We start from the raw sequence: 16,407 nt of genomic DNA on the forward strand, positions 1-16,407 counted from the left end.
GAACTCCAATGAGGCACAAAAGGACATGAAGAGGCTTAAAAATTCACACCTGAAAATATTCCTCCTTGATTTTTGTATTGTGTATTATAAACCATCCTGATAGAGACCACAAACATACTGCTGACATACACACATTATTATATGTATCATATGAGGAGGATCATATCAAAGGTAAAATTGTCTCCTAAGATCACAGTGAGACAGCTGCATACGCAGCATATACAGGGCTCCAATCAGACTCCACGCTGGCTGGATCCAGGCCAATCAGACTCCACACTCACACCAGCTAATCATTTGGGAAGGGAACCGAATTACTCTACGTCCGCAAAGTTCTGCTAGCAAGGATCCTTATGCCAGGATGTATGATATAACGAACGCCTTCAGGCCAGTTAAATACAAACAGAGTTTAACTCAGCTGGTTGGGGGGGGGGGGGGGGGGGGGGGGGGGGGGACGCCGACCAGGTCGTGGTTGGAAGTTCTAGCAGGTTGACCATTCAAAGCATGTTCACACAAGCGTAAAGCCCTCAGGTGAAGGCCAAGATATGGAGATGTTTAGTATCCAGGAACGAGTCTGTAAGTGTGCTTGTGTCCTACTCTTCCAGGCTCAAAGGGACAACACACCAACTACTAAACAAAGCAGGACCAATAATTACAACTATAATAACATAAAATATGTTTTAGGAAAAATAGTCCATATTTGTAGAGAAATATCAAGTAATGGGCAGCACATTTTATCAAGCTTGACGATTCTCCTGAAACCATTAAAATTAGTCAAAGTCTAAAATTAGGCAGTCTAAAATGTACCTGAAGGCAATATTACAGTTTGCCACTCAACTGTCGAGTAACCAAGTAACTTATTGAGGCCACTGAATTATGTGGATATTAATTCTTTCTAACGCTCAAATAGACCCTGTGGTGAAATGAGAGTTCAATCTCTTTCAAATGGTAAAAGGACGTTCAAAACTAAATGGAATGACAAAAGGGCTGGCTGTTGTGATAGTCAACAGACTGGCCTTAAAACAACGGTTACAAGTGTATTGTAGGGCACAACAGCAGCTGCTGTTTCTGTACACATTATGCGTTTAGAAAATACTTCTTTAACCCTCCCAGTGTGAGGACGGGAGGATGCGTCCTGGTTAATGCCTGTGACGATTGTTGTTAACAGCTCACAATGAAGTGTAAATTTACTAGCCAGTCAGCCATAGCCAAAATGCTGTCAGAGATGTATGGCAAGTCAAACCAATGCCTTCAACTTCTGTTTGCAAGGGGCCATAAGAGCACAAGCTCAATACTCTGCACACAAATGCGTACAGATAACACTTCATGTTTAGCTAAGAAAAGGTCAAATCTGCTAAAAACACACTTCTTATAAATGGAGTCACCTTGTATTGTTGAGAAGTATCGACTGGGATTACCTGCTACCCCCCCCCCCCCCCCCCCACACACACACGCACACACAGTTCCTGTTGCCTTCTGTATCTCTGCAGCAGTTAAAAGATTAAATCTTCACACACCTCCTGCATGTCTCAGCAGTAACATAATTCTTTGCTATTTTAACCATTTTGCCAAAAAAGGGAAACAAATGTACTATATATATTTACTGCAAATATAGTATATTAGTAATATATAGTAAATTACAGTGTATTAATATTTACACACCGGCACTTCACACCTGCACTTTTATTTAGTTTCTACGGGAAATAAGAAATAAGGTGATTATAGTGTGTTAAATACTGTATTGACTTTTTATGTTTAGATGTTGATATCCATCAGTCTTTAAAAAAAAGTGGCAAATTAATTCATATACAGGCTAACTTCCACTACTTATATTTGTCTGCAATGCCTTTCGACTGCAATGCCTTTAAGACCGTGATAAACATTCAGTCCGGGGTGTCCAAATGTTTGACTGCTAGCGCATTACACCGTGTCCTGTTCAACCAAGACCTCGGGACGATGTACTGCAGTGAGAGGCAGGCGGAGGCGCCGGTGGACGGAGGTGGACGGAGGTGCTCGGAGGGACGGGGACGGCTTGTCCTCCGTTAGGACGCCCCGTCCTGTCTTCCCCGGGGACAGAGGAGGGTGTAAATCTGGACCGTCACGTGCCATAGGCTCGCTGCTGCTTTAACGAGGCAGCTGGCCCCTCAGCTATGCGCGGACTGCAACCAGAGCCGGGTCACGGGACAGGTATTTGACTTTTGCCTATGGGTTTGTATTCCAAACATGGACTCATGAGCCCATAATAGCAAGCAACAGGAAATGGTTTAGAAAGAAAAAAACAGAAAAAAACAAAAAAAAACCACCCAGCGGAAGAATGTTGGTCACCTACACGTACAGGTCACCATCCTCAAGCCTAGCAGGACAGATGCTAGCTAAACAAACCCTCAAAGAAAACCAATGAAAACTTATCAACAATATCAATATCAGCAATATCAGTGGTAGAAAGACTGAGAGAGAGACCAGGCACAAGAATGTGACACGAGCCACTGAGCTGTCGGGCATTAACGTGTAGAAACCACACCACATGGACGCAGCACTGGGACCCAACGGGTGTGATTCTGTGTACCGGGTCTCTGGAACTTTCAGATCAACTCGGACACCACAAGCAGAGTTTCCCCAATCCAAAAAGTGCAAATACTGCACAGATGCTTAAAACCTCAAAAGAAGAATGAGGAAAATATCAGCGTAGACAACAAAAGGCCAAAACAACAGTGATAAGGTAAACATACAGGAAAGATGATTAACCCCAGACACAACATGGACATTTCACCATGAAGACCCACATGATTCTCCTGAAGAAGCTCCGTCTACACACCTGACACACACACACGCACGCACGCACACAGACACACACACAGACACACACAGACACACCATTTCTCTGAATGAGCCATTGTTTCTGGTGCACACTCGACAGTGAGGGACGGCATAATGAGAGCAGAGGAGCTGTATTATCTCCCTGAAGAAGGACAACAACATCTTCATGAGCAGCACGGAGGAGCAGAAGTGGAGAGGAAGTGAGTATGAATAAGACCTCGCAGACACTGAGTCCTTTTGTGTGGACGCTTCAGAGAACTTGTGGGCCACACATGAAAGGACTGCAACAGACACCAGAATCATTTCCCAGACTGGCAGAAGGCGGTGAGCTGCACTGACGGGAAGACAGCGAACAGGGAAACAGGAAAAAAACATTCTAGATATCCTACATAAAACAGAAGCTATTACGATCTGCGTTATATTTAAGCGCAGAGATGTTTCACACCAGTCCTCTAGGACTTAACAAGGTGGTTTACAATCCCATTAGTTTATATGTGTCAGGAGCCCTTATCAAGAGAGACTTACAATCTTCAACCACACAACAGACGGCTGATCTCATATTCAAGGCTACTTCTGTGGTTCATGTCTTAAACTATCTGATTTTGAAACAGCTCTGAAGAACCAAAATGGTACAAGACTAATTTTAGTAGAGGGACAGCTATGAGACATTTTTAAAAACCCTCTCAGCCTGACCGAGAACCGCGCCTGTGGACAGCAAGAGACTTCGTGGTGAGTCATCTGAGAGACGACGTCCTCCGTGTCCCAAACACAGCTAGGGGCGGCCCCAGCGATGTGGAGTGTGTGGTGCTCCAACAGCAGCTGCTGTAAACAGATCCTGCTCCAGCGTGGAGCTGTGAGCACATCCCCACATCCACAACACAGTGGTGCAGAGCAAGAAATGTAAGAAATGTGCAGAATATTGATTTAACAGGAAAGTGACTGAAGGTCGACACGAGGACGTGAACCGCGCTGAGCGACCCAGTATCACATGCAGCTACTTACTGTATAGTGCGTGTTGGGCTTGATAGTGGTATAAACTAGATGGTGTTACCAAGGTTACAGAGGAGTGCAGTCAGACTAAGAGCTTTCCCCCATCATACAGGGCTTAAATTCTGATGCTAAACAAAATGGTATTCGAGAAAATTCAAGAAATTTCTCTCAGAGCAATTTCTTTCCTGCTTTCGTAGAACATTACATCATCTACTTTTCCAGTGATCTAAATGAAAAATTATACGCTTGAAAATAACTTCAAATGTGACAAATAGTCTAACCCTCTAACCTTCTAGGAGGGTATAATGTCCCACGCTGGATTATTTATGGATTATTTCAGATGCATTTTTTCTATTCTACTGAGTACTTATTATGTGTCTACAGGCACACATCATATTTTTAAACATACATTCAATGAACATGGAAAAAGTAAATAAGTAAAATCCTGAAAATGAAAAATTCTAATGCAGAAGCCAACAGGTCTTCATAGGTGCTGTTAGCATGGCATAGGGTTAAGACGTGTAGTGCATTTCATAAAAACTTTAAATGAATAAAAGTTCAAATTTTGTTATGTTAATATCAGAATCCATCACGTCAAGATGATAATTTTCAGTTATTGTATCGATCCCAAAAGTTCTATATCGGTGCGGTGTAACAAACCATTCTATATCCTACAGGCCGGTCCAAACATTGCAGTGGTTTCTTAGTAAAGGGGCATGGCCTAAGCATCCTGCTCAGACTCATTTCCTCTGTGCGTGTTTGGACTAGTCAGCAGCCACCGTGTTGCATCCTTGGGTTTCTTGCTTATGCATCTGGTCTGCAACCAGCACTAAATGCTAGCACTGCAACTACTGACATTCATGACTAAACATCCAAACTGATTTCAGACCTGTGGTTAAAAGCTAGGTTTATTAATCATTCCTGTTTCCCATTTTTCAACTTCCATGCTAAGAGAACAATGGTCTGGAAATCAATGTTTATTCATGTTTACTGTAAGTAAATAAACAAAATAAACCAATAGAGACTATGGTGAAATGGTTTTAAGTCTGTAAGCTGGAACATATTTATTATGTAAAGCTGAATGGCATCTTATGAACTTAACATTGTTCTTTTTTATCAGTAAAAAAGAAATCACAATTACCATACTAAACAAGGTCATTACAGGGCTCTCAAGTTTTGGATTCATGTCAGAGTGTGAGAGTTGTTGTGGGGGGGGGGGGGGGGGGGGGGGGTGGCGAACGTTAATTGTTGAGCGGGGGGGGGGGGGGGGTGGCGAACGTAAGTTGTTGAGCGGGGTGGGGGTTTGTATATCGCGATCGATCGCCAGTGGAGGGCGACATGGATATGGATCGGAGGTAAATAAACTAGATTTTTTTTTCTCGCTGTGTGAAATCGGAAGTGTGGCGTGTGAGCGTGTGAAGACGGTCAAATGCGTGTGTCACACGCTCAATGCGTGAGACTTGAGAGCCCCGGTTTTATTAGAATTATTGGGTATATATAAAGACCAGCTAAAACCATTTAAAAAGCTATTTTTAATTATACATTTTCATCATCATCATCATCATAATTGTAACGCTCGTAGGAAGGAGGCACAACGAGCGTCGCAAGGTGCAACATAGAATGTTTTATTGGACGAAACAGACGTGTAAGCTCCGAGCGTAGAGCGAGCACAACACACACTCACACTGGCACGGAACTTTAGACAAAGACGAGCACAAGACACTGCGCGAGCGCACATTAAATAGGTGATTAACACAGACCCTCGTGATCTCGAGACAAGGCACAGGTGAGACGACAAACACGCTCACCAACAACCCACACCACATGGACATAGCGACACGCAGACAACGTAGCGGCACGCCCACAGGGAAGGGTCCGGAGCTGTGACCGTGACAATAATCAGGCATCATAAGAGGAGGAAAGCAGGTCACATGGGCCATGTAACCCGTTTCTGCTCTCCCACCTGCTGTAAGGTGTACAGTTCTCATCGCCTCAATCTCATCCTGTAAATGTCTTAAAATACAGATCACAAATATAAATGATTAAACCATTTCAGAAATGCCTCATTCTGGGCAAATTGAATTTTCCTTCCTTTTTCCCCCACTTCAAATAATGAAATGCACTGTGTACACATTGTGAAATGTTACAAATTCATGGTCCATGACTTTTCAGAGCACATAAATAAATGAAGCCGTTTTACGAGCCGTTTTTTTTTTTTTTAAGCTGAACTGTGATGACTTGGCTTATGCAACACACTGGCATGGTGACATAGCTGAGCACAGTCCAGCACCGCACAGTCCAGCACCGCACAGTCCAGCACCGCACAGTCTTCTGTGCTTAAACTTGTCCTACAGTCCTCATTAGGCAGGCCTGACTTTTTAGTATCAGTTAGTGCTCAACACGAGTGACCTTAGTAAGGTGGAATATGAGCAGGTGTGTGGTTTCTTGGTAGTTTCAGACATCATCCTTTTTAAGGATTGGACAAAAACAGATTGCGAATCAGAGTGATCAAAAGAGAATAATGTCAACAAACAACCAAATAAAACAAGCCCCCGCCAAGGAAAACCTGCTCAAATAAATCTAGATTCCCTCTGCATCACGCTGGTGTAAGCAGCAGAATTTGAGTCCACGGACCAGTCCTGTTCGATGTCACCAGAGCGGGCTGCTACCGACGGTGTTGCACTATGGAACTTGTTTGCCGCACCCCCTCCACTGCAGGGTGTCACAGTGGAACCAGCTGCCCCATCGGCTGCATGCATGGAGTACAGCATGGTGCAACTGTCCCTGTGCAATGTGACCGGCACATTTAAGAGCCCAAGTGGAGGCAAATCTATTTCATGTTGCAGGTCCAAAGAGGCACAAGACACGATATGTGTGTTCCTAACTCACATATGAGCTGCGTGTTCCTAACTCACATATGAGCCGCGTGTTCCTAACTCACATATGAGCCGCGTGTTCCTAACTCACATATGAGCCGCGTGTTCCTAACTCACATATGAGCTGCGTGTTCCTAACTCACATATGAGCTGCGTGTTCCTAACTCACATATGAGCTGCGGTGTTCCTAACTCACATATGAGCTGCGTGTTCCTAACTCACATATGAGCTGCGTGTTCCTAACTCACATATGAGCTGCGTGTTCCTAACTCACATATGAGCTGCGTGTTCCTAACTCACATATGAGCGGGTAATACTGAGTTTTGCCTCTTCTCCTCTGTAGGGAGGTTCAGTATCTAAGGTAACTAAAGCCGGGTCAGGGCTCCTGAGACCGGTTACATGCTACTGGATTTGTTACTGACCGTACTCAGATACATTCAGCCTTACGGTGAGAAACAGGCTTTTGTTTGTCCAACAACAAAAAAGCCTTTTTCTAATGGTGCAGATATAGAATTTTTGTCTACAGAATTTGAGTTTTTGACTTAATACATAGGACATGCAGCTAATAACATGCTTCTCCATTACATGTCTGTTATTTGTATTACATGTTTTACAGTGAGAAACATAGTGAGATAGTGAGACCTGGTATCTCCCATTCAAACAGAATCAGTGACGAGAATCAGATCAGCAATCATTACTGATTTCCCCTTAAAGTCCAAGAACAGCTGCTTTCCATGTCTAGACGCACAAAAACATTTACAAACCAACATTTACAAATTAAATTGTTCTGACCACTACTTGTCTTAAAGAAAAGGAAATAAAATAAATGAAAAAAAGTCGACAATATGGTTACAGAGATTACAACTGCTACCCAGGACATGATTCTTCACTGAGCATATTTCCTACTCGTCCTTCTGTTCCATTATAGTTCATCATGGCCAACCATTCTGAGGGCCATAATGACAAAACCGCAGGCTGTTGTGATCACTGCTCTCCAAGATTAGGGGTGGTCAGCACACATCAACAGCCCGACAAAAGCCAAACCAGGTCAGCCCATTTCCCCAAGGTGCTAAGAGCTCATATATTTGTTATTCGCAGTTTTGGAAAACAACAATACAAAAAATTCCAAAATGTCAGAAAATGACATGTGGCAATTAGCAAGAGCGCATTACCCCAACATCTGGGAAAGACTAACGAACGGCTTCATTATTTTGTCCGCATTCAACTGGACCTACATTTGGTTCTACTGCGTTGTGACATTCACAAATGTCTGGGGTGGGAAGACCTGCTCCCGCGTCCCGAGTCCACTGTGGGCATGACGAAGCAACTGGGTCAAACTCCACGTACAGGCTGGAATCTCTGAGAGCGCTCACACTAACGGCCTCACAGTGGTCTCTTTCACAGTCATGTTCCTACACAGCCAGCAACCTCTGACATGGTCCCATATAAAAACACCACTGTCTCCGTAAGTAAAGGAGACAGTGGCGTAAGTCCCACGCCACTTTGTTACCACAGGAAGACATGTCACCTGCTTTCAAACTTAATAAAGACTCTTTTAAATCCGCTTTTAAACCAAGGAGTGTAAATCTCTAAAATTACAGACGTCAGTATTTTTGGCCTCTGCAATAGCTGGTGGCACTTCCTACCCCATTGTAGCTCTTCCCCATCACACAATGGCTTCAAATCTTGAAAGATGTGAATACTCCAAGAAGGCTTGTAGTCACATCCTTCTAACAGGACACAAGCCAACACAGCACAGGCCACAGGCAGCAGAAACCAGCCGTTTTCAAGAAGCCACGAAAACTGGATTAATGAAATAAAAGTTGTGTTTATTATAGATGATATCATAAAGAGAGCAGAGTAATGTTGCGATTGTCTGTCCCATGTTGCATGGACTGTACGGCAAGGCAAGGTAGAGTGTTGTGTGTGTGTGTGTGTGTGTGTGTGTGTGTGTGTGTGTGTGTGTGTGTTGGGGGGTTAGACGTGGCAGGATGCGGCTCCACACAGTTAGGTTTGGACTCCATGTGTGCTTGTAAACCTCAGTGGAGAACAGGGAGGCCTTTCCCACACTTTCAAGCCCCCCTCCCCCCGTGTGTCACAGGAGAGCATGGCTGATCTACATCCCCGGGGCGTCTCATGGGAATGCACTGCTTTCTGCTTGCTCTCTATGGATGTTTTACCAAGCACTGCTCAAACCATTTCGAAGAAACTGAAGCACACAAATTCATTTGGGAATTAGATGATCTGTATATAGTCTAAGGCATCTTAAATGTAATACTGGCCATTGTATAATTCACTGAATACTATATTCATAAATTATTTTACTTTCAGCGATATTACAAAATGTACGGGAAACATTAAATGGAATAAAAAGAAGTCTGTTACACTGAAAGCCAGTCTAAAAATATCAATTGGAAAGAGAGAGAGAGAGAGAGAGAGAGAGAGAGAGAGAGAGAGAGAGAGAGAGAGAATAAAGGGTAAGGAAGATAGAGACAGAGAGACTATTTATGATTCACAATTGTAGCTGAGTTGGTATGTACCAAGCGATTACAACACTCATCTGCTGTGATCTGAATGATTATAAAACGACCATGGTCCTTATGGGTTCTTTCTTTCTATGTTCTAACCCATGATATTATGTAGAACATATGTCTGCTAGGAATATTCGGGTTTGGATGGACTGATTGATTTCGTGCTGCATTATGGAAGAGAAGAAGCATTTCTACAGAGTTTGTGTTATAATGCTTTCAAGCAACTGAGTAAAAAAAAGTTATTTAAATACCATAATCTGAACAGAAATTGATAATCTCAAATTGATGGAAAAAGTAATGCATGACATACAAGCCAAGAACTGAGAGTGGTGAGTATTATTTAGTGCCGTCTTTTCCCCCTAAGAAAAGATAAAGAACACGTGGATATAAATGCAAGGCTAAGGATTTCTGGAGTTTGTGTGTTTATTTCTATATCCAAGGGTTCTATGCCTTCACAGATCTGTTGTGTGATGCTTTGCTATCTCTTCATTCAGGTGGCCATTATAGCTATGGGGCTTTCAGAAAGTGCTGATTAATGCTTGCCATGATGAATTAGATAATAGTGCTTAGTCATCGGCATTAATCAGCACATACTTAATGTGAAGACATGGTATATTCACTACACAAAGTCCTAGAATGGTGCATTTTTTATGAACATGAACATATAAAAAGGTAGATATCTAGCTGAAAAAGTGTATCAAGAGAGACTTGGTCTCTTAAACCAACACACTTTAATATCACATTTTAATTTGCTAGGATGCTAAGGTGATTTGCTATTCTCTAAGGTGATTGCTGTATTATGTGATCCACCATTAGATTTCTCTATACGCCATATCTTTCTACTCTATGGTTCAGACTGTGTTCGACTGAACAAAATCATCAACTGAATTATTTGCCTTTCACTCATTCAACACAGCATTCAGATATTCCTAAATCGCTGCAATCCTCCCAATCACAGTCAGTCAAAGGTCCAAGCAAGTCCAGCATCATCACTGAGCCACATCTGAACATTTGTAATGTGCTAAAAGCTTTGATGTATGTGGCCCCTCGTGTTGTGTGGACGCACACAGTTTCAAAATCATCACATTAATGTGTGAACAACAGTAAATGCTTTAATGACATTAGGCTCAATTTTTACACATTTACATATTACATTCGATTGGCTCAAGAAAGGGCACTCTTTAGAACCCTAGGGCGTTAGCATTAACATCATACACAGAGCACTCTTTAGAACCCTAGGGCGTTAGCATTAACATCATACACAGAGCACTCTTTAGTACCCTAGGGAGGTAGTGTTAACCGCATACACAGGGCACTCTTTAGTACCCTAGGGTGGTAGTGTTAACCGCATACACAGGGCACTGTTTAGTACCCTAGTGTGGTAGTGTTAACTGCATACACAGGGCAATCTAACAAACATTACTTGCAGTCTGTTTCTTTTAGTGGCTTTGGTTAGATTCATACATTTCTATACATACATGCTTCATAGTGGCCTATGTCACACAGTACTAAGATTAAATCATCTTCTGTAGCCAGTCATGGAGAAGAGGAAGAAGAAACACTGACCTCGGCAGCCTGGGTCTCCTGGTGTAGCAGTGTCAAACCAGTCAGGTCCTCCAGGAAGGAGTGGGAGGAGTTAAAGACCTTGGACAAAAACTGGAACCCATCGCGTTCGTAATGGTCCAAGACCTGTAAATCGAAACAGTGAATTAGACTGGACCTGACAAATCATGGGTCTGGTACAACAAGGAGAACTTTACTACCGAATGTTCCTCAAAAGTAATAAGATGACTGAAGAACAAATGAGAAATAGAAAATTTTATGTGTGTGTGAACATTCCTCAGTTTAAACTCCACTGTATTAAAAACACCTTCCTCAGTTCAAAATCTCTTCCCTCTTCACTAAAAGCAAAGAAAGTGCATCCAACAGGAAGTTCAGGAACTTTGTTACTGCATTTCTGTTAGCTCAAAGGTTTCATCACAGGTTTGATGATAAAGCAATGTCAGGTGGGACCATCTGGTACCACTGTCTATTGTCCCAAGAGCACCAATACTGGCCCTTGGAAAATCAGCCCTGCGCAATAAGAGTCAGACTGCATGTGTTCACAAGTGCCCAGTCTCAGAAGGGCGGTCTGGAATAGGGCTCTGAACTGCCTGTGTAGTTCACGACCAGCTTCTTTTTTTTCTTTGCTTTCATTCTTCAATAAGCTTTAAGGGTCCTGCACCTTCTCACTGCTTCCACTGTTGGTTTTGTTCTTAAAAAAGCAGCATGTAACACATAAAAAATAACTTTGTCATATTTGCTAAAACTGTCACTACGTGCTGACAGTAGTACATGAGACAGATCTGTGAAAAAAAAGTCCCTTCTGGCTCCATCTAGTCCGTCAAACGGCATTTGTAAGAATCCACTATGCCTGAACCAAACCAGCCAATCAGAGCCAGGAGGAGGGTCTGTCAAACTGTCAATCATGGCTTATGTATATGCATATGCTCTCAACTCAAGCACAATCACTGAGCAGCTCCAGGAACTTTGCAAAAGAAATAGTGGATAAAAAAGTAAAGCATTAGACCAAGCCCACGCTAAAACAAAGATAAACACTGGAACAGCTTTTCAGAGGTAGAAAGAACACCAACCTGAAAGGATTAAAGCCAAGTTAGTGACGTTTAGCTACTGTCTGACAGATAATAAGCTAACTACTGCTACTTGATTTTTGGAGAGAAAAAAAAAGACTGAATCACAGCTAAAATAGTAATGGTGACAGAAACATCCCACAGTGCATTTCTTATTTCAACATTAGCAGTCAGGCTAACTTGAGCTTAGGCTACCGATGTGTGCCAAATCATGTCTGATTTTCATGTCTTGAAAGATTGATTTTTGCTTGTTTGATGGCCAGCAATGTTCCCAGCACTGCAGCCTGATCTGTGGGGAGGGGCTTTGGAGGAGGGGCCTGAGCGTAGTGGAGCAGGAGGGGGGAGGGGCCGCGAAGTCACTCTCTCCTCCGTCTTCTACACTGTAGTTTTAATGGCAAGAGAAAAAATAGAACAGTAGGGAAATTCCCTGTGAAGAACTTCATGAGAACTTCTACCTGCCAAAGATAATCAGTCCAGCAGAACCAACACATTTTGAGAAATGTATCATTTTCCTTCACGGTTCCTTCCAAAACAGACACCAGGTTTCTTTCATACAGATACTGCCTACACTGGATTTACAACAGAGCTTGTAAATAAACCTTCTTGCCTAGCAACCTAGAAGCAAAGGGGAGCGCAGCTTTACAAGGGAGGTGTGTGGGAGAGGATTCTTTACAAGGGGAGCACTGCTTTACAAGGGGAGCACTGCTTTACAAGGGGAGCACTGCTTTACAAGGGGAGCACTGCTTTACAAGGGGAGCACTTGATTTCCTTGTTTTGCAGGAGTGGATCCCCTTGTTTCTGCACCTTTTGACTTATGCAACCCATTAAACCATGGCAACCATGTGACGCACAGCGAGCGTGTGTGTGGGTAACTTTTGGGGGCTCACATCTGGTTTCCATAGAGAGAAGGTTCTCCACCCTCCACTTCTGGTAACATCCCCTCCGCGGTTGCTCGGGGAGGCTACGAAGACACGCCTTCACACAGGCGGAGATTTCACAGGGGCCACGCGCTCTCTTTGAAGCCAGAGTCTCTGGTATATGTTCATTAGGGGTCTCAGGGGGCTGTATAATAAACACTGGCTATAGTGAATTTCCAGGTTGAGAAATAGTTCCTGGATCATTAGCAAATTATTTAAAACAAAAGATGTGATTACGCATTATGGTGGTTCTGAAGCATTTTTAAAATGAGCAAAATTTGTATACCTTGTTGTTTTCAGTAAATAGTTTTGGTGTTTTTATTAAACAAAATATTGTTTAATATTTTAAACAATATTGAATGCTCCCATTTTAAACAATACAGCCTTTAAGTTCGTCTTCAGGTTTAGGGAGGAAAGAAAACACACAGAAAAGTCCCTAAATTTACAAGCATTCATGTGCTGAAGGATGAATTGTTTTGTTTCCATGGTTTCTCGGTTGCACACAGTCGACAACGGGTTCAGCACAACTGATACACCAGAGCCAGACTGAGACCGAACACCGATCCCAGCACACCGATCCCAGCACTCAGCACTGCTCTCAAAGACACCACTGGACACCTAAAGAGGATACACAACCACAATCCCCTGTGCCGTCTTCATCATGTGCGTTAACTTCAGTTCCGATATGAACTTAGTGAGTCAAAAGCATTATTAGATTATGATGTGCATACACAAACAAAAAGCCACCGTGTACAATTTTGGGTTGATTGTGCACGCTTGTCGAATTAAACCAGTTTTCACTGTGTCTTGGTCTAGAAAGACAGTAAAGGATCTGAAGCATTTTACAACCATTTTATGAGTTTACAGCAGGGGAAAGAAGATGGAAAGAAAAGAGACTGGGGTGGGTGAGAGATGGAGAGATAGAGATAGAGAGAGAGAGAGAAGGGGAGGGGAATCTTGAGAGAGCAAGTGACCCAACAGAAGGGCAAAAAGGGGCGGATAAATGGGAGGAGCCAATAGACCACTCCAGCTCACTGCAGACAGCGAGAGAGTGGTAGAGAACAGGTAGAGTAAAACAGTGAGAGAAGGAGAGGGAGAGAGAGAGAGAGAGAGAGAGAGAGAGAGAGAGAGAGAGAGAGAGAGAGAGAGAGAGAGAGAAAGAGTGAATGAGAGAGTGCGGGAGAAACATGCCACATTCACACATGGGGAAGAGATCGAGCAGCTGAAGTCTGATTTATGAGCTCCTCAACACCAGGTTCACCCCTGGGAAAAAACACTTCAGTCCAGCCCCTAACTGCTCACATATGACACATCACCACGCGGCCAAGCCCTAACTCAGAACACATGGCTTTTTTAACGCACATGTAATTTACCCTGCACTTTACTACAGCCACTGAGATTGTGTGTGTGTGTGCCTCAAAAAAGGTATAAACTTCCTGAGAATACTGATTTGCTAGAACCTTCAATCTTAGATTCATCTTATATGATGTGTCTTTGAGAAGCCCAGTGTTTGACTGTACTCATCACACCAGCGTGACATTAAGAAAACTATATTATTAGCCATGTTGATAAAGTAGGTGCTAGGTGCTGTAATGTTCTATGAAGGCCACGTGCACAGAGAACACGTGTTCAGGAAACACACACACACACACACACACACACACACACACACACACACACACACAGGTGAAAGGGGGCGTGTCTTGAATGTCTTACCACAGGTGAGCATGCTGTGCATTTGTCAAAGGCCAAACTCGCGGGAAGAACATTGTCGAACCTTGAGAGGAAGCCACGGATCTGTAAAGGACAGAAGACAAGTTAGCAAAGCGCTCAGACCACCATCCATTTTAAAACTGGCCACAGCGCCATCTGGTGTGCATTAAGAGTCATTACTTTGACACATTACTGTAAAATCAGGTTTTCCAGTATCAAATGAAATATGAATTGTTGTAAACGCGCTCTCATGATGCACGGCTGACTGAATGGTTGCATGGGATCTAGACACTATGTGAAAACAAATATACAAAGACACAACTTGATGCATAATTATTTCTCCATGAAAACAGTTGAACAGTGTTCCTTTGCATGCAATGACCATGTTCATATAGTCAGTGCTTTATTCCAGCAAACACATCAGGTATGTTTTAATAATATTATAAATATCTTTAAATTAAAAAATAAAAAAAACAAAACAAATGGGCAATGTTTCTATTAGCATCTATTGGCAGTCACAAAAGTAAATGTCCAGAGAATAAATATTTTTGAGCTAGAAAGGGACGATTAAGCAGTTAAACCTTAAAAGAAGGTGCAGAAATAACTGCCAGACTTCCGACAAACCCATGTGTGGATGTTAAAGTGTGCTGCCACTAGGGGGCACTGGTGCTCTATAAAAAAGCTTCCAGAGAACATCTCCAGCAGACCAAAGAGGCAGATTAGCTTGATCTGGACCCGAAGCACCGCCCGGGCCAACTCCAGAAGGGCCTCCTCCTCTCCCTCCTTCTCTCTCTCTCCCTCTCACTCTTCTCTCTCCACCTCTCCCCTCCTCACCCTCTCTCCTTCTCTCCACCTCTCCCCTCCTCACCCTCTCCTTCTCTCCACCTCTCCCCTCCTCACCCTCTCTCCTTATCTCCACCTCTCCCCTCCTCACCCTCTCTCCTTCTCTCCACCTCTCCCCTCCTCACCCTCTCTCCTTCTCTCCACCTCTCCCCTCCTCACCCTCTCTCCTTCTCTCCACCTCTCCCCTCCTCACCCTCTCTCCTTATCTCCACCTCTCCCCTCCTCACCCTCTCCTTCTCTCCACCTCTCCCCTCCTCACCCTCTCTCCTTCTCTCCACCTCTCCCCTCCTCACCCTCTCTCCTTCTCTCCACCTCTCCCCTCCTCACCCTCTCTCCTTCTCTCCACCTCTCCCCTCCTCACCCTCTCTCCTTCTCTCCACCTCTCCCCTCCTCACCCTCTCTCCTTCTCTCCACCTCTCCCCTCCTCACCCTCTCTCCTTCTCTCCACCTCTCCCCTCCTCACCCTCTCTCCTTCTCTCCACCTCTCCCCTCCTCACCCTCTCTCCTTCTCTCCACCTCTCCCCTCCTCACCCTCTCTCCTTCTCTCCACCTCTCCCCTCCTCACCCTCTCTCCTTCTCTTCTCCTCTCCCCTCCTCACCCTCTCTCCTTCTCTTCTCCTCTCCCCTCCTCACCCTCTCTCCTTCTCTTCTCCTCTCCCCTCCTCACCCTCTCTCCTTCTCTTCTCCTCTCCCCTCCTCACCCTCTCTCCTTCTCTTCTCCTCTCCCCTCCTCACCCTCTCTCCTTCTCTTCTCCTCTCCCTCATCTGCAGCCAGTTGAGCTTAATTGAAAAGAAAATTGTGGAAGTGTCCCAAGAGGGTGAAAGCAGAAGCAAGACATTACACATCAGTCACGAAGTATGTGACAGTGTGTGTGTGTGTGTGTGTGTGTGTGTGTGTGTGTGTGTGTTGTGTGTGTGTGTGTGTGTGTAGAGCATGAAGCCTCATCCAGGACATACGAGCAAGACGCTCAACTTCCTGGCCTTCCACACTCAAAAGAATCAGAATAAAGCTCCAGTGAAAGTGGCGTCACATCCGTTTATCTTCCTAGAGTGAGTCAACTCACAAGGTCACAGCTTCTCAGGCTGAGTTTGT

At 43.9% G+C, this 16,407-nt stretch overlaps 1 protein-coding gene across 3 annotated transcripts in view; it reads right to left on the reverse strand.

The window, feature by feature from the left end:
* atg7 (ATG7 autophagy related 7 homolog (S. cerevisiae)) overlaps positions 1–16,407 on the reverse strand; it is a 65,428-nt gene that overhangs the window by 14,397 nt on the left and 34,624 nt on the right. For all 3 annotated transcript variants that reach the window (XM_077009783.1, XM_077009792.1, XM_077009802.1), the window contains 2 exons: positions 14,475–14,555; positions 10,778–10,900 (listed from right to left, as the gene is read on the reverse strand). In XM_077009783.1, the coding sequence (XP_076865898.1) occupies positions 10,778–10,900; positions 14,475–14,555 (204 nt within the window). The remainder of the gene's footprint in view (positions 1–10,777; positions 10,901–14,474; positions 14,556–16,407) is intronic.

This window comes from Brachyhypopomus gauderio, chromosome 1 (assembly GCF_052324685.1).
Source record: "Brachyhypopomus gauderio isolate BG-103 chromosome 1, BGAUD_0.2, whole genome shotgun sequence".
NCBI lineage: Eukaryota > Metazoa > Chordata > Actinopteri > Gymnotiformes > Hypopomidae > Brachyhypopomus > Brachyhypopomus gauderio.